This window comes from Nycticebus coucang, chromosome 13 (genome assembly GCF_027406575.1).
Source record: "Nycticebus coucang isolate mNycCou1 chromosome 13, mNycCou1.pri, whole genome shotgun sequence".
NCBI classification, from domain to species: domain Eukaryota; kingdom Metazoa; phylum Chordata; class Mammalia; order Primates; family Lorisidae; genus Nycticebus; species Nycticebus coucang.
This window is the reverse complement of record NC_069792.1, coordinates 53,113,044-53,135,890: the sequence shown is the minus strand read 5'-3', so window position 1 is coordinate 53,135,890 and position 22,847 is coordinate 53,113,044. Positions and strand designations below refer to the sequence as shown.

At 34.9% G+C, this 22,847-nt stretch overlaps 2 protein-coding genes across 4 annotated transcripts in view; one reads left to right on the top strand and one right to left on the bottom strand.

Annotated features, from left to right (window-relative positions):
• Nucleotides 1-1,117: 1,117 nt before the first annotated feature.
• On the bottom strand, nt 1,118-18,220 carry OTUD6B (OTU deubiquitinase 6B). 2 transcript variants are annotated; one of them, XM_053558844.1, is made up of 7 exons: nt 17,955-18,220; nt 17,136-17,287; nt 14,722-14,802; nt 9,372-9,684; nt 7,173-7,234; nt 4,309-4,415; nt 1,118-3,559 (listed from the first exon to the last, which is right to left on the bottom strand). In XM_053558844.1, exons 1-7 carry the CDS (start codon nt 18,124-18,126, stop codon nt 3,475-3,477), a joined length of 972 nt encoding a protein of 323 aa, XP_053414819.1. In that variant the 5' UTR covers nt 18,127-18,220; the 3' UTR covers nt 1,118-3,474. The 2 variants fall into 2 exon arrangements, with proteins under 2 accessions (XP_053414819.1, XP_053414820.1); XM_053558845.1 differs by lacking the exon at nt 4,309-4,415.
• A 105-nt stretch (nt 18,221-18,325) lies between these two features.
• The window catches only part of PIP4P2 (phosphatidylinositol-4,5-bisphosphate 4-phosphatase 2), an 86,635-nt gene continuing 82,113 nt past the window's right edge, over nt 18,326-22,847 (top strand). Inside the window, exons 1-2 of one of the 2 annotated variants that reach the window (XM_053558848.1) lie at nt 18,326-18,432; nt 18,529-20,508. In XM_053558848.1, coding sequence (XP_053414823.1) covers nt 18,577-19,398 — 822 coding nt within the window. In that variant the 5' untranslated portion in view covers nt 18,326-18,432; nt 18,529-18,576 and the 3' untranslated portion in view covers nt 19,399-20,508. Of the gene's footprint in view, nt 18,433-18,528; nt 20,509-22,847 lie in introns of those variants that run through there. The other variant, XM_053558849.1, reaches the window with a different exon arrangement.

Here is a 22,847-nt window from a genome sequence, read left to right as displayed (position 1 = left end):
AACACAGACAGATAATCAAGAAGTTTCTAAGCATTTAACAGACTAGGGAAAAAAACATTAAAAAACAACTGAATACAAGTCGTTACAAGTGTGCAGGTACTGAAAGACACATACATTGACTAGACCTAACTTACCCTCAGTGGGCAGAGTCAGAGAGACCTTTAAGCTGAGACCAGGAAGACAAATAAGCTTAGGAAAAGCAGGCTCGATAAAGCATTCAAATCTAAGTGGTAGCTCAAATGCTTTTGAGGAGGAGAGAACAATGTAGGTAAGGGAGAGGAACTAACGCTTCCTAAAATTTTAGGAACTAGAAACTTATGTTTTAGAAGAAACCCCATGCATTCTAAGATGGAGAAAGATTTAAGTTAGGGAAGAATCAATGTATGTAAAAACATGAGACAAAGACAGGGAGAAAAACTCTCATTTGTTCAATAAATGTAAAAACAATATGAAATCACTACATAAATTCTCAGAAAATCAACTGATTTGCTTCTTCAGCTAATTCATGATAAGAAGACACCACGTCAGCTCGGCACCTGTAGGTCAGTGGTTAGGGTGCCAGCCACATGCACCAGGGCACCAGGGCTGGTGGGTTCAAACCCAGCCCTGGCCTGCTAAACAACAATGACAACAAAAACAAAAAAAAATAGTTCAGGGTTGTGGTGGGAGGCTGAGGCAAGTGAATTGCTTAAGTCCAAGAGTTTGAGGTTGCTGTGAGCTATGACGCCATAACACTCTACTGAGGGCAACATAGTGAAACTCGTCTCAAAAATAAGAATACCATGTCAACAATTGTACAAAAATGTAACAAACCTTTTGCTTACCGTTCCACACTTTTGCACATAAATGTAAGTCTCTTTTTAAAACCCATGAGTCTTAAAATATTCTTAAAATTCATTTACTCTAAATAAGCCTTTGTTATTCTAAAAGATGATAAGCTTCTAACTAATTTCTAAGAACCATAGCTTAAATGGCCATTACGTTATTATTTCCCTCTACTACTACTATGGGGCATAAGGCTATACTCACATTTAGCCAAATCCTTTAAATGCAAGAATCTGTAATTTGCAAATGAGTTCTATTTCTAAAATTGTTAAAGAATCACAATCAGAACAAATATTGATTTAATTCATCTTTTATTTATTTATTTATTTATGTATTGGCAAACATCAGATAGTATGAGCAGAACTATATTGCTCACTGTAGTTACACACATTCTTTTTTGCTTTACACAATTTGTAAACATATTTAAGTGGATAAAAATGGTTGGCTAAAGACATGTTCCATAACTCTGACATACACTTTTCCAAGTTAGGACAAAAGAAAGCTTATATAACTTCCATTAGACCATCATCATACAACAAACTAAATTAGTAAATACTGCTTTTAAATTAACATCTGCCATTTTTAAAGACTTTTTAAGGTTATGGCTAAGATGGTATTTTTCGCAAGTTTTATGAAGGAACAGAAAACCATACAAATCTTGTTTATAACCATATCAGCCACTTAAAAATTTAAAAATATAACAAAATTAAAAAATAAACATATAATAAAGAAAATTCTAACTCTCACCAAAAAATGAAGCTAACAATAAGTTACTTTAGAATACTTTTGATGTAAATAGAATTTATAATACTAGGTTCAATGATATCTTGCTTTATTATTTCTTAACGCTGATATTTTAATTTTATAGTAACAGATTACTTCAAAATAAACCCAAAGCATTTACTATTTTATAATTTCATTCTTTCATAAGTTTCAGATCCTGCAAAATTCAAATCAAGGGTTATAAAACAGGCAGCCTTCAGAATATATTTTGTTTTGTGGGCAGAATGGTTTTTAATCTCATGACTAGGAGCCTTCGGGTAGTACTTGCTACTCTCACTAGCCACAGTCTGTATCAGCCCCCACACTGTCACCTGCTGGGCCTGAGAGACTGACACACCATTGTTAATATCATAAACATTTACTTATAAAAACTTAGTTGTATTCATGGAGCAAAAACTCAATTTATAAACTTGGTGGTAAATCTGACTAGTTATATTACTAATTTGGGAGAAACAGATCAAACCAAAAAATTCTCATTTTTATAACACTTCCTTATATAACAAATTATCAGACACATTTGTATATATAGGTACAATCTTCTTTGAAAAAACACTGTTATGGAGTAACTTGAAATTTGAGCTGGATAAATCATTCACACCAAAAACCATCGTGTGCTGATTTTACTATGCAGATCTTAGGTACCTAACAGTGGCTTTCACCTTTATCCATACATACAACATAAAAATTCTCAAATATTTGACTTGACAGACAAGTGATATTCATCAAGTTAATAAAATAACAAGTGACAAAGATTTTCTTCCAATGCTAAAAAATGAAGCAAAAAAAAAAAAAAATCCTAGATAACAAAGATATCTTCAAGACAAATTAAGTAAATGTGGCTGTGGACATTTTACATTGCTACTCCCTCAACTCGTACAAGGTAAAGAATAAAAGAGGCCACAGAACATTTTTTAGTGAAAAAGGCAGTAAGAACAGCAACATAGTTGAACAGTGACTGGAAAAAACACAGCGGAAAATATAAAAGTGTAAAGTTAGGGAAGAAATCCGGAGATGATGGTACTGGCTCCAGTATGAAATTTAAGAAACACTGAAGAATAACAAATGAATTAGAAAGCTCTGTTGCATACACAAATAAAAAACTAATATCTAATTCTTTAGAGTTTTAAATCAGAAAGAAAACACCTATTTACCTTTGAGTTTTCCTCATTTCTTTAAGCTTAACAAGTGATTCCCATCTGAATATTTAAAAATTCTTAATTATTAAAGCAACTTTCTTAGCTGTACTTTGATAAGACTATATAAAAAGCTTCATTGCATTAATCCCATCGATACCAAGGTTTCTGCAATCAAGTTCATTTTGTAAGCATTAATTAAATTTAACACAATACAACATTCTTTTTTTTTTTGGCCAGGGCTGGGTTTGAACCTACAACCTCCGGCATATGGGCCTGGCGCCCTACCCGCTAAGCCACAGGCACTGCCCAATACAACATTCTTGATTGCAATAACAAGGAGACGGAGTCATTTCACTTCAAGAAAAATTACATCGAAATAGTTTCTCTGAAAGCTTTCAGGAATGAGGGGGACATTTAAACATTTAAAATGTGTTCTAACACAGAATATTTAAGATACAACATAAATAAAAGTATCAACAAATAGGGTACCATCTTGACCTATGAATGATGTTTTCCACAATGGGCTTACAAGTTTTTAAAATTCCACTGAAAGGACTCTGGTTAAAGTCAATCTTTGATATATTTCTTAAAATCCTACTAGTAAGTAGCTTTGCCATAAAACTGATTTAAGGTAGTTGTGTTTTTCAGTAGCATTCAGAACAACCAGTGCTTGGTAGAATACTTGGGTCAGCACACTGTACTGAAACATAATTGTTTAACATTATGTAAACTAGCTGCAATTTTCAGTAGCTGTGTTTACCAACTGGGTAACAGAATTATAATGTTCTCCTAAGCCATATGCATGTCTCATATATCTGAAACAAAAAGAGAAGACATGAATAATTTTGATGAAAGTAATATATTGTATATAAATGCTCACTGTGTATATAAATGAAGCACTCTAAACGACTCAGTGCACAGGGGTATCTTTCAATAGACTGCATGGACATATTAATTAGAGTCCAACACCACCTGAAAAGTATTAGCAGTCACTAAAATCAAGTTCAAACACTGGACGGAAAATGGAAAGGCTGATATGCTAAGTGCCCACTCAGCATACACTTTCACCTAAATGCTAGCCATTAATGACTACCTTGGTGTACCTTAGAGGTTTAGCTAATGAAAACTAGAACCAATAGCACACCCGTTATGCTGTATTCCAGAAGAGATTTCTCAATCTCTCAATCACGTAAAATATTTTCATGATGTGATGAAAAAAATCTCTAAAGAATAAATAAGCAACATGAATATATTTCAGCTTTAATACTTGTTGAAACTTCCAGCATTATAATATCAAACCCAGACAATATTCAAACTAGTCCTCTAATTTTATAACTTTAGAAATGTCTTTATTCTTAACTCATACACAATAATAAATCACTAGAGGTTTAAAAAAATCATATAAATCACATAGAGGTTGACAATGCTTTCTATAATTTCAACATAGAAGAATTCAGCTGAAGATAGTTGTTTTAATTAATCAACATATACAACCTAAAATCTTTTCATATTCCCTTTTCTTCTAATTATGAAAAATCGAACAGTAAAATTTCTAGGTACTTACACAAGTATTAATGGTTTTTTTTTATATTCTTCACCAACTACAATAGGAGGAGAATCTGCCTGTATTATCTCTATTGGTGTTTGTAAAATGTGAGACAGAGCTCTTAGCTATATATAGGGAAAAAAAAATGTATTAGTAAGGAAAATAAAAACGTAAGTCACATTCAAATCCTAAACTATACATGAAAAAGGTAACCAAGCAGAGTAGGGATGTGCTCCTATCACCTGTACACTGAGAGGCTGGAACATTTGAAATGTCTTTCAAATGTCTTTCAACAGTAGGAACTTGTTGAATAAACAAAAATATTTTGTCCTTTATCCCAAAATGCCTAGGACCAGAGTGTTTTGAATTTTGAATTTTTTCAGAATATTTAGAATATTTACATATACTACAGATATTCTGGGGCTCGGACCCAAGTCTGAACATGAAATTCATTTATGTTTCCAAATACACCTTATGCAGACAGCCTGAAAGTAATTTTATACCGTATTTTTAATAATTTTGTGCAAGAAACAAAATTTTGGCGGTGTTTTTACTATAACCCATCACATGAGGTAAACTGCAGAATTTTTCCACTTGTGGCACAACAATTGTACTCAAAAAGTTTTGGATTTTGGACAATTTTGTTTTTATTTTTTTTATTTTTGTAGAGACAGAGTCTTACTTTATCACCTAGCTCACAGCAACCTCCAGCTCTTGGGCTTAGGCAATTCTCTCGCCTTAGCCTCCCGAGTAGCTGGGACTTACAGGTGCCGGCCATAACACCCAGCTTTTTTGGGACAATTTTGGATTTCAAACTTTTGAATTAGGGATGCTTAACTTTCAAGCACTAGATTAAATTAATTACAATGTGGGAGAAGAGAGAGCAGGGCAGAACAGGAGGTTTGTATTTTTAAAAGCTTTTCAGAAGATTCTAATGTACAGGCAGTGTTGAGAATCACAGTTCTATAATTTTCAAGGCAAAAGTAGAAAGAGATATGTATCTGAATTATACTGCCTTCTCAAGGACTTTCTATATGATTAACATATTATATAATTTTAAGTAATTTCATCTCATATAATATAAAAATAGAGCCGAAACTGAGCTGAATAATAGTTAATAATGAACGTTATGGCTAACATTTTTTGAGACTTAATATGACCAAAACACTCTAAGCACTTTATGTATATTAATTCATTCAAAGCTCACAATACCATTGTGACATAGGTGCTACTATTATTTTAAACGCCTAGAATCTGAGGCAGAGAAAGATTAAGAAACTTGTCAAAGTCAAGCATTAGAAAATTAAATGACCTGTGCTTAACCAGGACAGCTTGAATCTAGATCCCAAGTTCATAAACAAATTAATCATTAACAGTTTTCAACCACAGTGCTCTGATCTATGTATTTGCCCTATTAGAAGAACATAGTCCTTTGGGGCATTTACTTCAGAAATATGGAAAGGGTCCTATTCTGCATGATGGCAAATTTACTACCATTTTATAAAACAGTCTATTTTATAAAATGTTCCTATGAAGCACATTTTTCTTATAATAATAAAATTAACCCAATTGTAAAAATAGCAACTTTATTTCAAAGGAATTCACAATTTTTGAATGTCTTTCAAAAGATGTTTTAAAAAGCCTTTCTTAGAGTTGATTATGTCTCTAATATTTACATTAATTTGTGATTCTTATAAAATAATTGAAACATCTTTAACTATTCCTAACGTAGTCACAAAGCTAGTATAAAAACTTCCTCAGTTTCAGACACCCAGGCAAGGCAAAGAAAACTAATGGTTACAGTTCCCTCTGGTGGACAGGTACAAATACAGCGCTGTTAAAAAAAGATTTTGGAAAAACACTTTTGTCACATCTTCAAACAACACAGTTCTGAAAGTGAAATATTTACAGGTACAGATATTCAAGAGGATTAATCATCCAATCATTATACAGTGCTATTAACATTATAATAATGCTGTTAGATTCATCCCTCCAGCATTTTGGCTTAAAAACACTAACGCATACACTCCCTGCTTTATTTAATGTTCACGATTGCTCAACACCCAGGGGTTTTATTATCCCTATTCAGTAATTAAGAAACTCAAGCTTGGGAGGTTGGCTGATTCCCCCAAAAGAGAGAAGTGGAAGGAAATGCCAGGACCTAAACCTAGGACTTGCCTTTTTATCTTCTCTCTTTCTAACACATTACCACTTGGTTCACTTAAATGTTTTAATGAAACAGAGTTAGCAGTAAGATTAAAAAAAATAGAGTTAAAGAAAATTCTGATAACTTCCTACAAGTGACTGAACACTGTTTTCTTGCATACCAATTTTAATGCATCAACTACCGCTGTCAAGTGAGTCACGTCACTAGCAACTAAGAATTCAAAACACAATTTTAATAGAGGTGCTATGGTAGGATTTGGCCTGTAATTTCACATAAAAACACTGCTTTTCTGTTTCTGATGTAAAGACACTACTTTTCCAATAGTGACTTTTATCAGCTAAACCAGTAAGGCAAATCTTACTTTACTTCAGTAAAATTTTAACTTTTGCAAGTCCAGAAAACCAAATACATTGCCAGTGGCAGCACCACAAAAGAAAACTTACATAGATCTAATACCACCTTCTTCAACGCACAGATCTAGCACTAAGCTACTTAAAATGAAAATAGTGCTTTGCTTCCTCAAGGTACGTACTTTAGTCAAACACCTAAACATGTTAACTCCCTATTTCTTTGTCAATAGAGAAACAATAAATATGATAAAGAAAAGGAATCTTATACAAGAAATTGAGATCAGCTGAAAAATGCCTGAACACTACAGAAGGGATTTAGGAATTAGTTAACAATCTACAATCACTAGAAATAAGTACAAACTTACCTCAAGCTGACCTCCCCATGCAGCTGTGTTTACAATATCATTGCAGTATTTTCCAAACTCTTCTATAGAAAACAGATCAGAATACAGTATTTAATAATTTCCATAACTCATGTTAAAAGATCCCTTTTAGATCTTCCACAATTCCTGATAAAAATGCCCAAGTTGTGAACATCCTCCTTCTCTACGAGTACCCTTCAGAATTTAATCTACTTCCCAGATTCAAACTTAATTCACCCCAACTCCCCACCATCTTTCCATCCAAGAGCAGAGCAATCCATTTCTGCTTCTCTCCCTCAGCATAAAGTCCCTATGTAACAAACCCACTTTCTTTGGATACAAAGAAATGATCCCCCAAATTACCAAGATTTTAACCATCTTGACATGTGTTTTGAACCCCAAACCTGCATCCAAAAGAACAGCATGAAAGACTAAAAAATGTAGCCCCTATACAATTAGTTTTACTGAAGGCCCTACAAGAAATGTGTGAAGAGAATGAGGGTGAAAATACAAATAGGTTGAAATTCCTGGGCGGCGCCGGTCCCATATGCTGGAGGTGGCGGATTCAAACCCAGCCCCAGCCAAAAAAAAAAAAAAAAGAAAAGAAATTCCTTCCCCAGAGTTAGCTTCAAATAGTGCCTCCACTTGTTATTTTGGAAGCACCTAAGTATAGGCACAGCACACATATCAGTTTTAGCCAAGGAAAGGAGTTTTCAGATCAGCCCTGGGGGAAGGAGTAAAAAGATTTAATTGCTGAGTTTACAATGGGCATTATCTCATGCATATACCTTAATATACAGCATGTTAAAATGGAAAACAAATGTCTTTCAGCTCAGAGAGTGAGGGCAGGGGAGAATTATTGATATCTAGAAGAATATGTCTATGTCCTATATGTTTGTCTCATTTACTATTAAATCCTCAATGATCAGAACAGTGCCTAGAATAATGCCTAGCACACACTGGCCTTCAATAAACATTGAATGAATGAAGATAACTAACTCACTCTTGTCTTTTTCTCTGACTCAACCATGGAAAATTCTGGTGATTTAGAAAATAGCAATGGCTTAAAACAGCAAAAGATACGTTAACTTTTCCAATATACCATCTTTGGGAAATTAATTAGCTAAAGAATTAGATATACCTATAGTCATTCTTGAGATCCATCAATAGATACCCTAGGCCATACACACTAAGAGACCTAATTGACTGCCAGTGCTCATTTTTATCCATCCTGCAAGACACTCTACCTCCTTCCAAGGAGGGCAGACTCCACTGATAAAGGAAAATCAACCTTACCCTCCCCTTCTCCAACTCATCCCGGCCATCTGGCTTGCTTCTCTCTCAAGTACTGTTGAACCTCCATAGTTAACCACCTCCCTACATGGACCACCTCCTAAAGTTGACCTAATTTCACAGACTGGACAAGTGCCACATGCATGTATCAATACAGCAGGCCTAGTGCCTCATGTTCACCACCTCCGGGTGTTGACCAGTTTGTTACAGTCTCTTGCCTGTGTGATCAACTTACAGAGGTTCTACTGTATTAACTTCCTTCTATTCCAGTCTTTATTCCCCTGAAACTCCCTCAGATTTTTACTTGCTCTCTTCTTCATTTGCTACTTGTGCATTTTTTAGCTCCATAAATATTTTATCTTAATTATCAAAAGTATTATATAGAATAAAAGAGGTTATTAACTCATTTGTTCCTGTTTTTGAAAAGTTAAATTTTATTTGAATATTAATCTTCCTAATAATAGCTTATTGAGAATAAAATTTAATCTCCCAAATTACAGGATAAAAGGAAGAAATAGTTTTCCTTATCATTCTCTACTTATGGTCTTCGGGACCAACATATACTTCCAGAGGCTGGTCAAAGCCAACTTTTTCCTATACTTAAGGTTGTTAAATATAAACATTAACATTTTTTTCAATAATAATAATTAATCCTATTCTATTTTTACCTTATATAAAATGATTCATACATTTTATCTACAAAATGTTTAAGTACTCAAGAGATCTTACTAAAGCAAAATGTACCAGAATGTATTAAAAATGTAGAAAATAATTCTGTCTAAATTTTGTGATACTTTTTTCTCATAAGGTCTACAAGGCTTCTTTTTATGCTCCCAGGAAGCACCTTATTTAAAAACAACCAGAACCACCAACAGCAACTACAAAACATAGTAAAGAAAAACAAATTACCTGGAGTATACATATCTCCAGTGCTGCGGTTTGTTAAAAATGGCAGAAAGTCTGCCACATGGCTTTGCATATATTCAGCGGTTTGACTTCTTAAGGCAACCACAGTCAGAGTGCAATCCTGTTCTTTCAGCTGATCTTCAATGGCTCTATACATACAGTGGCCATCAGATGGAATCTGTTTAATTTCCAACTGTCTAGCTGCCAATATTTGAGCAAGTTTTTCACTTTCTATATGTCTGGCTCCAGATAAATTCTCAATTTCAGCTTCAGCTATCCTTTCTTCTCGCTCCTTTTCCAATGCAGCTTTTTTTTCCTAAAAAGATGAGAACATAGGGGAATTAATTCATAATATGAGGCTAATTCTCATTTATTAAGGGAATGAAAATGTAAGAGTCTCAAAACGTTTTGCCATTTTCTTCCTTCTCTCACAAGTACTGCCACATTGATTACCTCATCATTTATAGAACTATATGCCAAGTCTCTGGAAACTTTACTGATTTCAAAGTACTGTCTTAAGACTGAGTTGTCCTAGACCTTAAAGCACATTATTTTTGTATTTAAACCCACACTAGTCCAAGCTTCTTAACTTATCACTTTACTAGTGAGGTATAAATCTGCTAAAGTCTTTAGTAGGGAATAGGCAGACACTCCTTTATCCAGCTTTTAAAAAAAGTATATATACATGTACATACATAGTTATTACCTTATTGAGAATACATAGAGGTTGGACATAAAGTTCTTGTGCGATTTAAAATAGCTTAACATAGTAAACTGCACATGAATTTTATGGACCCCCCATATAACTTACTGAGAATCAAATTTAATCTCCCAAAGTATAGGATAAAAGGAGGAAATAGATAAAAAACATTCTTATTTTTAAAACATTAAAGTATTACAGTTAGACTAAAACTCCCCCTAAAAATACTGCCATCCCAGTGCTTAGTACAAAGGTTTGGTATGTATCCTTCTAGATTGTTTTTCTTTGCATTTTAATCAATATAGTATACTCATGGAAAACATTGAAATCTTTTTTAAACAAAAATGGTATCATATATTCTGCAATGTGTGCTTTCCCTATTTAAATATCTTAAGAGATCCTCTCATGGCAGCATATGCAAGAATGGGGTGGGGTGAGATTAATGGGAGATTTGTGACATGCAGGATAGATAAGAAGTGAGATGGGAAGGTTAAGGAAGAGAAAAAAATCCCAAGTGGATTAGTAAGATCACAAATCAGAAAGCACTATATGTTTCACAGCTAGAAACAGCTCACAGAGCTACAATACCAGAGAAAAGGGTTAAAAGATGGGGCCGGGGGCAAAAAAGAAAGACACAAAGTCAATATATGAGTGTTAAAAAAAAAAAAAAAAACTAGAAGGATATACAAAGATTATTTTTAATGCTTTTCTCTAGATGACAGGATTCCAAAATAACATATTTTGGTGGGTGTCTATGTGCTTTTTTGCATCTTTCTAATTCTCTACTACATGTTTTATTTGTACACTCATGGAGGAAACTGCTTTTCAGCATAGAAGAATAAAAACAGTTAAAGTAAATTCTATAAATCTTGATATTAGCAGTAAATTACAGTAAAGGATTTTGCAGTCCAAGAGTAGGAAAAGGTAAAGACTTTCATACCCCTAAGCTTTAACTCCTTGGGGTAAAAGAAGTAAAAGAAAAGGCAAATTTCAATTAAGCTTACTACCATATACTTGTTCTAACTGCTTAGTACGTGCCATGCTAGATGAACCTGAAGTGATTTCCAGGTTACCTGAATCAAAAACAATATTATCTTCCTAACAAAACATAGCCTATTTAAGTTTTTTCCTCCCAACTGAAACCATAATAGAACATATACTTCACTGTAGATCACAGAGGCATAAAATCTTAAAACACAAGATGGCACTATTACTTTATAAAACCCTAAAAAACAGTTTCGGAGGGGAGAGGAAGAATAAGCACCTTAGATATCATCTAATCCAAAACCCCTCATTTTCCTCTTCTGAGGAAACAGCACGCAGAAAGATTTCCAAAGGCCAAACAACTGGTTAGAGCACAGCGGGGACCAAGGACAACACAGAGAGCTCCTTGTATCTGGGCACCTGAATCAGAATAAAGTTGGAGCAGATGGGAGCTGGAGTTAATGATGTCATGTACTATTTACTGGAGGAGTGAAACGATATACTCTCTGTAAAACCGTTTTTGCCTCTAAAGTACTAATTTTAATTAATCATTTTATCTTTTTCCTCATCATTTACTCCAGTATTACAAAGCAAATGATTTTCTTTCCCAGTGCACTAGATAAGAAATCCACTGGATTCTCTTCCCAGCAATGTACTCTTTCCCAATAGCACAAGGCACTTTCATTTCTACAACCATAGTACTGAAAACCAAATGGCATCAGTAAGGTCTAAAGAAAACACACATGAGATGAAAACAGTCTGTAAATCATAAATACATTGCTAATAAAACTAGGTATGTGTTGAAATAATGATACAGCAAAAACAACTCAAAAATAATCTTAAGAGCTGGGCACTGTCCTGCGTTTGTTTCCAACTTTCAGTATACCACTAAGATAAGCTGGGTCTCAAGTGTCTTATTTATAAAATCAAGAAATTGAACTCGATCTCATTCCAGCTCTCAAATTTCATGTTTTTAGAACCCAGTACCAAAGTTCTGCTTTGGACTTTTTTCTTTTTTTTTCTTTTTGTGACAGTGTCTCCCTCTGTTGCCAGGGCTAGAGTCCAGTGGCATGACTATAGCTTACCACAACCTCAAACTCCTGGGCTCAAGCAAACCTTCTGCCTCAGCCTCCCTAGTAGCTGGAGTAGAGAAACAGTTGGCTATTTTTTTATTTTTTGTAGAGATGGGAGTCTCCCTATGTTTTTTGTAAAGGCTGGTTTCCAACTCCTAGCTCAAACAATCCTCTGGCCTTGACTCCCAAAGCACTAGAATTACAGGCATAAGCCACCATACTTGGCCTACTTTGGACTCTTCCTACCATATCAAAAAGCTTCTATGTTCTTTGCATTAAATAAAATACTCCTATGTTTTTCTAGATTAAAAATAAGAGACATGCTCTACAATATTCCACAATAGTCTTATAATAAATCTTCATCAACTTTTTCTTCTTGAATTGTATCTTTCCCCAAAATAGACATCATTAACTGGCTTTTGATTCCTTGATGCCCTTGGCAAAAAGAAAAGGTTCCAAATAATCTGCTACTCAATGATTCACCCTGATTTCAGGTTCCATTTTCTTATATATTATAAACCTTTAATGCTTTCTGTTTCAGAAGCTCATTAATGTAACAAACTAATAAGAAACTGGGCAGTACTTCTAGGGTACCTTCTCTGTCAAGTGTTACAGTGGCTAACTATAAAAGATACTAAATTTTTTAGAGTATAAATAAAAAGGGCATTAATCTTAGCTGTGCAGAATTTTAGCGAAAAATGTAACAACATTTTTGAGAAAGGTAACAGAGTTTTCTTTATGTTTATTTTGTTCCCTAAGGGTCCAGGTGAGGATGAACGAGTTTTGATAAAGATAGGAAGGAGCTGTGTCCTTATATTTACCAGAATTAAATAGGCTATTATAAGATGTTTCTATTACTAAGTAGAGGTGATTCTAATAAATATTTTGTTACGCTACTGGCATGGAAAAATTCTGCCCTTCATTTTTGATCCCTGGAAGGTAGGTAACAATTGTGAAAATACCATAAAAAGACTGCATGCCAGAAGCAGATAAACTCCAAGATACTATGAAATCTGTATTTCATGGTTCTATCAAATCACAATCATAATATTTACTCAAGAACAAAATTTTATACAAGTATGAGAAATGTCTATTTGCAACTTAATCAACTTTCAAAAAAAATAAAAGACAATCCTTGTAAGTTTAACTTTTTAAGAGGCATACTATGTAGTACTTAACACAGTAAATAATACCATCATTTGTTGACACATTAATTCTCCAAGACTTGTACTAAGGGCTTTGGAAATAGTGTATTATTTAATATTCACAGGGTTATTAGAAGTAGGTTTTATTTGTACCCCTTTAATAGACGTGAAACTCAGACTTGGAGAAGAATCTTACAGAAAGTATAATAGCAAGTAAAATTAAAAGCTCATCTGTTAGACATTCAACTCTATACTCCACTAAATTATGAACTACTAAATCATAACATACAAAGCTAATTTAAAAATATGCATTTAAATCCTAGAACATATCAAGTGTTGGTAAAATAATTTTGAAACTAAAGATTGGATTTAATGGTCTTTTTCTTTTTCTTTTTTTTTTTTTGTAGAGACAGAGTTTCACTTTATGGCCCTCGGTAGAGTACCATGGCATCACATAGCTCACAGCAACCTCCAACTCCTGGGCTTAAGCGATTCTCTTGCCTCAGCCTCCCAAGTAGCTGGGACTACAGGCGCCCGCCACAACACCCGGCTATTTTTTTGTTGCAGTTCAGCCGGGGCCGGGTTTGAACCCGCCACCCTTGGTATATGGGGCCGGCACCTTACCGACTGAGCCACAGGTGCCGCCCTAATCGTCTTTTTCTTTTTCAATGTCAAAGGGCCTTACCTAACTAATCTCATTCCCCTGTTGATATCATGAACTACTTCTTTTTTTTTTTTTTATTAAATCATAGCTGTGTACATTAATGCGCATGAACTACTTCTAATAAATACATTTCCTTATGGCTCTTTGACAATATTTTATTCTCACATTTGTTTTTGTGCATGGTATTTCTCCTATCTGGAATACCCCACATAAATAATTATATTTCCTTCAAATTCTAACCCATTATTTAATGCTTAGCATAATGAACTTTCCCTTCTCTACATTTTCATCATATTTAACCACTATATAAATACCTACATAATTATCTGAGAATTTTGAATACCTATATATCTTAACTTCTAGGTTTAAATTCTTATTTCTTATTCAATACCACAGTTTTTAACCAGGGTGTCCATCAGAATCACCTGGAAGCATACTCTGAAGTTCTGAATTATTAAGTCTGGAATAATATATTTGAAAAAAAAAAAAAAAAATCCCACTTTCCAGTCCCACTGTCTTCTGAACTGAGCATCCTATTTTATGTTACCTTAGGCCTATTTTGTTTCTTAGAAAAGAAGAATAAGAAATCCTACTTCACAGGATTGTCAGTACTAAATGAGATTTCACATAAGTAGTCATAGAGTATTTGACACACAGCAAGTGCTTAATAAATGTTAGTTCTTGACAAGGAACTCCTTTTTTTTTTTTCACTTCTTTCTTACACAACACCTACGACAGTACTGAGCACACAGCCTAACTTATATACTCAGTGACATGACTTTCATACCCGTCTCTTTTGTGCTTTTGATATCCGAGGCGGCTGATTCTCAAGTACCAAGTTTGAAATGTTAACAGCAACAGAATCTATCTGAAGGAAACAAAAAGCATAAAACAAGTCAATGAAAACACTTTAAAATTATTGCTGAAAGTAGCAGTTTATTAAATTACTATTAAAAATCACAAATATACCCAATCCCACACATGAAATTTTAGTAACATTAGACACCATACGACATAATACTGTTTCATCTCCTTTCTCTACTTATGAGAAAATATGTCAAATTCGCAAGAAGCTTCCTTACAGCTCTTCAAAGATAATGCTCATCCCGCATGCTTTCCTTTCTTCTTAGAATACCTACTTCATTAATCTAAACACTCTGTCTCCTAAGTGCCAATTCACTCAGCACTCCATTCTTCTTTCTCTGAATGCTGACAGTACATATAATGCATAGGTCCTATGCTGGCTCATGGCTCAGTTCATTACCACTTTTATAACCTCAAATGTGGCAGCAAGACCCTCCTCCATCTGTACTGGGCAGAAAATGATAAGCACTGATCCATGATGCTAGCAACAAGCTGAGCTTTTCCTTTTTTTTTTTTTCATTAAATCATAGCTGTGTACATTAATGTGATCATGGGGCACCATACACTGGTTTTATAGACCATTTGACATATTTTCATCTCACTGGTTAACATAGCCTTCCTGGCATTTTCTTAGTTATTGTGTTAAGACATTTATAAGCTGAGCTTTTCCTGTCCTTTCCCATCTACAAACTGATAACTGCAGATAAGAAAAATATTTAATTTAAAGTATCAGACAATACAACCAATCCCAAAGAACAAAGATGCTAGACTTATAACTATTAGGATGAGTAGCTAGTGTTTTATTACTGCAACTGTAAATTAAGCCAGTGGTTAGTATATACACAACAACTCAAGGCCTTTAATATACAGAAACATAAGTCTCTAAAGGCTATGTTCCAAGTGATCAAAATATCTTAATCAGATAAAGACTTCAAAGAGGGTTATCAACGTTAGGGAAATTAGGAATCTTGTGATTTTTTAGAAGCATCTGCTAAAATTTACAAATTGCCATACTGGCAATAGTCAAGATATAGCGATGCATCTGAAAAACAAAAGAGCAATGACATAAAAATTTAGGTAGTGTTCAGAAAACAAGTTTAAGTTAATGAAAAAGACAATAGTTCAAATAGAATGGGAGTCTGTATTTTGACATTTGAATACTAGATTGAGAATCAAACATTTTTGTCCCTAAAACATGGCAAATAAATTTAAAGGCCTGATAGAGTAACAATTATCTCACTAATTGTAATGACACAATAAAACACCTGAAGCATCATCTGCTGTTACTGGAGATCAAGTATGATAAGGGCAAAGAAGGGCAGAGTCTATGATGACTGGCTAATAAAGTTAGACTAAAAATTTAGACTATAATTAATGTACGTACACTGTCAATCAGTGATAATTACCCTTGTCAACAGCAGACCAAAAATGAACCAAATAAAATTAATTGTGGTAGATAAAATTTTGCATAGGCATGAGAACTTTCTAATTGTTGAAAGTGAAGTTGTAGAGTCTATGATCCTTTGTATCTAAAGCTCATACAATAAAACACTGCACTATACAAAGCTATAACAGAATCCAATATTCACATCTTAAAGTAAGACGATTCTGATTTTGAATTCTAACATTGACACTTAATAAGTGTTATAAAATCAGGAAGAAGTTCTTAATCTAAGAATTCCTGTTTCTCGTTCCTGTTTCTCACTTGAAAATGTGATCATTTGCACTTATTTCATAGGCAATACCTCACAGTGTGTTAGAATTAAATGAGATAATAAGTAATATAGTACAGAAGTTGGCATAATATATTAACAACAATAATAAAATAAATATTAGCTAAAATGATGAAAGTCAGAATGCTCCAATTTACCCAAGAAACATCACTAAAGTTTCATTGATAACAACTGGTTTATAAAGCACTTTTATAATTTAAAAATGACTTTACATTTGTTGTCCCATTTGAGTCTTACAAGAACCTATGAATAGACAGCAGTAATATTTGCATTTTATTATAAGTAGAAAAAATTATTAAGAAACTTTGCTCAGGTTACAGTCTTATTCAGTAGCAATTCTAACACTACAAGTATGGTCTTCCAACTTTCATTTAGGGAAGCTTCACCTTTTGAGCAAGTAAATAAAGAAAAGTACTCCTTTCTTTCCTCATCTCTCTTACAAAAAACACTGCCACGTAAACATGGCCACAAAATAATATTCATGAAAAGTAATACGTGCCTGACTTCATTTCCCTACAAATTTTATGATTTTTATATATTAACAAACAGAAATGGAAAGTTGTTGTCAAATGCTGTAGACAAAGGCAAACTTCATTCTGCATACCTTATTCTCCCTAGAATTCAGTTTCAATTGCTCCAGTTCCTCTCTCTGTTTCTGCTCCATTTCTTTTTCCAACTTAGCAACATCTTCAATGAGTTGCTTCCTCCTCTTTTTGTCATTCTTGGGAACAGCATTCTTCATTCCCTGAATTTTAGCTGAAAATCCATGGAATCATTAAGTTAGAAACCCAGGTAAACGAGGAAATGGGAAACAAGAACCAAGAAAGGGATGGTAAGGGGTGACAGGCAGAGAAAAAATAATTATGGATGCAAGAGTCCTCACATAACAATTAGCCAGTTAAAGAGAAGAGTCCAGATGAAGCTGAAACCAAAACTATCTTTTTAAAAATCTTATTATAATCTTTGAATTTGTTAGGGTTGTTTAATAGGATGGGGAGAAAAAGAGACTGAAGCTAGTTTTTAATCTTTCAAGTCTCCCTTCTGGGCCCCCAAAACTGAGCTGAAGTTAAAATGTAGCCATTAAGGCCAAGTGTCAGGAAAGGGAAGCGGCGTAAGGGGGATTGGGAGGGGACCAAAACTCGTGGCTTTGCTCAGACCTCCGCACCCAGGCGGCGGCGGCGGCGGCGGCGAGGCGGGGAACTTGGCAGGACTCAAATGAGGAAATCTCCCAAGGCTAGCAAGGCTAGGGGATTTATGGGCCGCTGGGGCAGGGAAGGCGGAAAAAGAAGAGGCCACTTGCTACTTCGGAGAAGTCTAGGAGGATCCAGATCAGCTGCCCATTAAGATTTCTCAGAACAGACCCGCCACGCGCCCTTCCCTGGGTCTGGGCCGCTTCGCGATTCCCATTTCCTTCCCCCATCACCTTGCAACTCCTTCTTCTCTTTACGATGCCGTCTCACCAGCTGCTCCTCCTCGTCAAGCTCTTCGTTCAAGTCAGCCTCCATGACCAGGTAGTTCAACACACGAGCTGAAAGCAATTTGCACCACCGGGTACCGGACACCTTGCACCCGTCAACCCTCACCCGGGGCGCCATTGGCCCGGACCTGGACCCAGCCCCGCCTTCAAGGCGGCACTACACCTAAGCCGAGCCATTGGAACAAGCGGAAAGTTGGATGTGGAGCTGCGCGTGCGCACTACCGTGACCCCGCTCTAAGGGGACAGAGCGGCGGGTAAGGAGCGATACGACTTTAAGGTTACGCGCTAGGCTATTTGCCGAGTCGTGAGGCGCGCGGAAATGACGTAACGAGAATCATTTTGGACGTTTATTTCGTTCAGTACTGCGGGGAACTTCCTTTTATCTTCGATTTGGGTGTTTTTGCTAAGAAAAGCTACTGAAAAGGTAGGAAAGAAAAACAAAACATTTTAATAAGACCGTCGATAATTATAAATAGGAATATTTGGGCCGTAGGGAATTAAGTTGTTTCTTGTTTTTAAGGTCGTAATACCTCAGTTCGGAAGAAAGAGCAGCTAAGTAATCGAGAAAATGCCTCCTCTTGAAACAGATATAGCGGTCGAAACAGAAGAGATAGAAAGGATTGAGACTAATATAATACAGAATCTTAAAACCCTGTGCGCAATGATAAAAAGGGTAATGTCAGAACGCTTGGAAAGCATTAGAGAGTTGAGGGAATTAACAGAAATGTGCAAGCTGGATTGTCCACAAAATGAAATTACTGAAGTAAATGCAAAACAAGACAAAATGCCACCGAATTCAGAGAAAAAGGGAAAAGAAATCAAGATAAGTAAGGAGGAGAAAAAGAAAGATCTAGAGGGCCGATCCAGGAGGTACAATCTACGTATAATAGGACTGCCTGAAACAGAAGACAAAGCAAACGAAGCTGAAACAATAATTAAGGAACTACTTGAAGAAAATTTTCCAGAATTGAAGAAAGAACAAGATTTACAAGTAGAAACAGCTCACAGGGTACCTTTAAAATTTAACGAAAAGAAAGCAACACCTCGACATATCCTGGTGACATTTTTAAATTTAAAGGATAAAGATAAAATTTTGCAAGCATCCAGAGAGAGAAAACAGGTTACCTATAAAGGAACAAAAATCAGGCTGACCTCAGATTTTTCTCTTGCAACTCTAAATGCCCGAAGACAATGGAACAATATCTACAGAATTTTAAAGGAAAATAACTTTGAGCCAAGAATTATATACCCAGCCAAGTTATCATTTCTGTATGAAGGCAACTGCAAGACATTCTCAGATATGCAGGGGTTAAGAAAGTATATCAACCAAGAACCTTCCTTGAAAAGTTTGCTGTATGATTTACTGCAGCCAAAAGAGAACCAGAATTAAAATAAATAGCTTGAGTAGGGAAGTAGTTGTTAGAAAGAATTAATGGTAAGCATTAAAGTAGTTAAGGATCCCTGGTGGTCTAGTGGTAAAAGAAAAAAAAAAACTAGTTAAGGAGCATTAAGTTTAAAGTGTTACATGTAGAGTATTAAAACTAAATATAAAAATAGAAATGTAAGCTGGGTCTAAAATTTAAGTTTAGATACATTTAAACTGAAAAGGCATGTCAGATGTTGAATGTATTGGACAAATACTGTTTTATTTTCAGTAAGTTGTAGATAAAGATAAGAATGTTCTTAAGCTAAACATAAGTGAAATAGAAGATGTTTGTAGACAGGACAAAATTGGAAACCAGTCACTATAGGTTTTTCCTCCTTATTTTTAATTATAGGAAGTGGGGGAAGTAGCAAGTTTGTCCATAACGTTAATCTTGATATTACATAGTGTAAAAAAAAAATTTCCAAGTCACCAATGGGAGAAGGAGGTGTATAAAATCTTGTAGTATGTTACGTGTTGCCGGGGGAATAACAATGGTTCCTGCATCATATAGTAGTTAATATTAGTAAATTTGACATTAAAATAAGTGTTTGGAACAAAAATAGAATATATAATTTTCGATTGTTTAGATTATAGAAAAACTGGTAAGGAAACAAGAAAACAGCAATAGAAAAATGGGAGGAAAACATTACAATTAGCATATAATTGACAGATGTACAGTTATAAAAAAATTGAAATTGGTTTAAAAGTTAGTCTCTAACCTAGTATACCCACATTTGTATAAAACAGGATAAAAGGATTTAAAGATAATGGAAATTATAGGTTATAGAAATAAATAAAAATAGCAACATTTTTATTAGAATCCAAGCATGTACCATATTTTGTGTAACATACAATACAGGATATAATGTTGAAGAGACTGGGATAAACAACGTGGTATTCATATGTAAAATAAATGTTCATATCTTAATGTGGGTTGTATTTTTATGTAAATCAATACACATGTATTTAATAACATGTACATATAAAATATAGTAAATTTTATGTACTTAAAATTCATGTTAATCCTCAAATAAAGAGTATACTACATATATAGGAAAAACGGTGTTGGACTCTGACTTCAACATTTATGGTCTTTGATAAATCAAGTAAGTACAAAGTTAAGAGATAAAAGGTAGTTAAATGGTTGGTTTGTGTATGTGTAATATATATTACTTTTTTTACCTTATTTGCATTCTTTACAAATTGTCCTGAAGCATTTCTAATTAATTTATATTAGGATGCCAAGAAAACTAATATATTTCTAGAAAGCACAAGTGACCACATTGCAAAAAAACTTAGAAAGTAGCTTGTTTAAGCACCAAGAAATCACATACTTGGAATTTTGGGAATGTTACTAAATGACCATTGGGTCAAACAGCAAATTATAGCAAATACTGGTGATTTAGGAAATGCAGCAATGAAGATAATTATGCTAGGAGATGGGTATAGAAAAGGAAGGGAATAGAGAAGCAAAACAGTGAAGAATGAAATATGTACATAGGAAAGATACAGTAACTGAGGTTTTTAAATGTGGTAATAGTCTGCCTAATTATTTGATTTACTTAAAGTATAAGCTGTTCTTAGTGCCACAGTTAACTTCTTGTTGGTGATTTTTCCCAATTAAGTTGTGACACAATAGATTTTCAAAGAAGAGGAAACCAAAGTCTCCTCTGTTTCTCTACCCCCATTATTCTCCCTTTCTCAGACCTTAATATATCAATTTTCTGATCTACAGTCTCCACCAAAAAGTATGGCCCTCAAAAGGAGCATAGCATTGCCTGGGATACTGTTAGAAACATGGGATCTCAGGTGAATAGCAGTATTGTATTAGATCACAAAATGTAAGGGTTTGTTGGTATGTACCTATAATACCAGCTACTGGGGAAGCTGAGGTAGGAAATCACCAAGAAAAAGCATAAAAGTACACAAAATATACTGTAGGATCAGGAGTTTGAGGCTCCAGTGAGCCACAATTGCTCCACTGCAGTCTATCCCATGTGACAGAGCAGGACCCCATCTGTGAAAAAAAAAAAGTATTTACAATCCTTCTTAATATAGTACATTGTACATTGTGACTGCTCGATTGATGTTTTTTTTTTTTTTTTTTTTTTTTTTGGTAGAGACAGAGTCTCACTGTACCGCCCTAGGGTAGAGTGCTGTGGCCTCACACAGCTCACAGCAACCTCTAACTCTTGGGCTTACGCGATTCTCCTGCCTCAGCCTCCCGAGCAGCTGGGACTACAGGCGCCCGCCACAACGCCCGGCTATTTTTTTGTTGCAGTTTGGCCGGGGCTGGGTTTGAACCCACCACCCTCGGCATATGGGGCCGGCGCCCTACTCACTGAGCCACAGGCGCCGCCCCGATTGATGTTAATTAATTTATTTATTTGAAGCAGGATTTCACTGTTAGTCTCAAGTTATCCTTCTGCCTTAGCCTCCCAAAGTGTTGGGATTACAGGCATTAGCCACTGGACCCAACCCTATTGGCAAACTTACAAAATCTATAATGACACAGCCATTGTTTCTTTCTAGACAATTTGTGATTCACTACTGCGTATTTATATATAGTTTATTTTTCTTGCTGGTGATAGTTCTATAAAATCATTCAAAACACTGAATTAATGAATGCAGAATCATTGTTTCTAAGATAAATCCAGGATTAGTTTCCTAGAAGCCTCTGGTCACATGATTATTATCAACTGATCAATACATAACCTTGTTTCAAGATACTTTATTTAATATTCTAACACATTTTCTCTGCAAGGCGTATCACGGCCTTCTTGTGCTTAAGAGGCACTACACACCGCTACACTTAGTTCATTTTAGGCAGCAAAATCACCAAGAAAAAGCATAAAAGTACACAAAATATACTGTGAAAAGGAGGCTTATTTACAGTATTAGAGCTGAATCAAAAAAGCAGTCATATTTTCCACCTCAACTAGGAATGTCCACATCAGGTAACTCAAATTTTAGGTTGCTTTGCACACATACATGACCATGAATGACCATGTAAGTGCCACGGTATTGATTGGGGGTTATAAATAAAATTTCATAAGTTCACAAATACAAAATCCCTGAAAAATTAATATTGACTAATTCAACATGTTTTTGTTCATTTCCTTTCCTTTTCAGTTTCGGGAAGTTATTCTATAAAACCTAAGAATGCTGGCTTTCCTTGAGATGGTATGACACCAATGACTCCCATAGAGTTTAAGACCAGTGTAGAGGTTCTGAAGAACTTGTACGTAGTTGCTATGAACTGCCTAGCAGATTGCTGCTTTCCTTTCACATTACTTGGGTATTCTCCCTGGGGCAGTAATAATAGAAGAATGTTTCCAATGTCAAGCAAAACAAGTTGACATCTGGAATACCTGTCTGAAATACTAGTGTGAGAGACATCTCAGGCTAAATGA

Excerpts from the sequence above, each read along its gene's own strand:
- OTUD6B (XM_053558844.1), bottom strand. The coding sequence starts at position 18,126 with ATGGCGCCCCGGGTGAGGGTTGACGGGTGCAAGGTGTCCGGTACCCGG. Across the intron at positions 9,685-14,721 it reads CAAAAGCACAAAAGAGACGG|GAAAAAAAAGCTGCATTGGA; the intron begins GTATGAAAGTCA and ends TCATCTTTTTAG. Across the intron at positions 4,416-7,172 it reads CATGGGGAGGTCAGCTTGAG|CTAAGAGCTCTGTCTCACAT; the intron begins GTAAGTTTGTAC and ends CCCTATATATAG.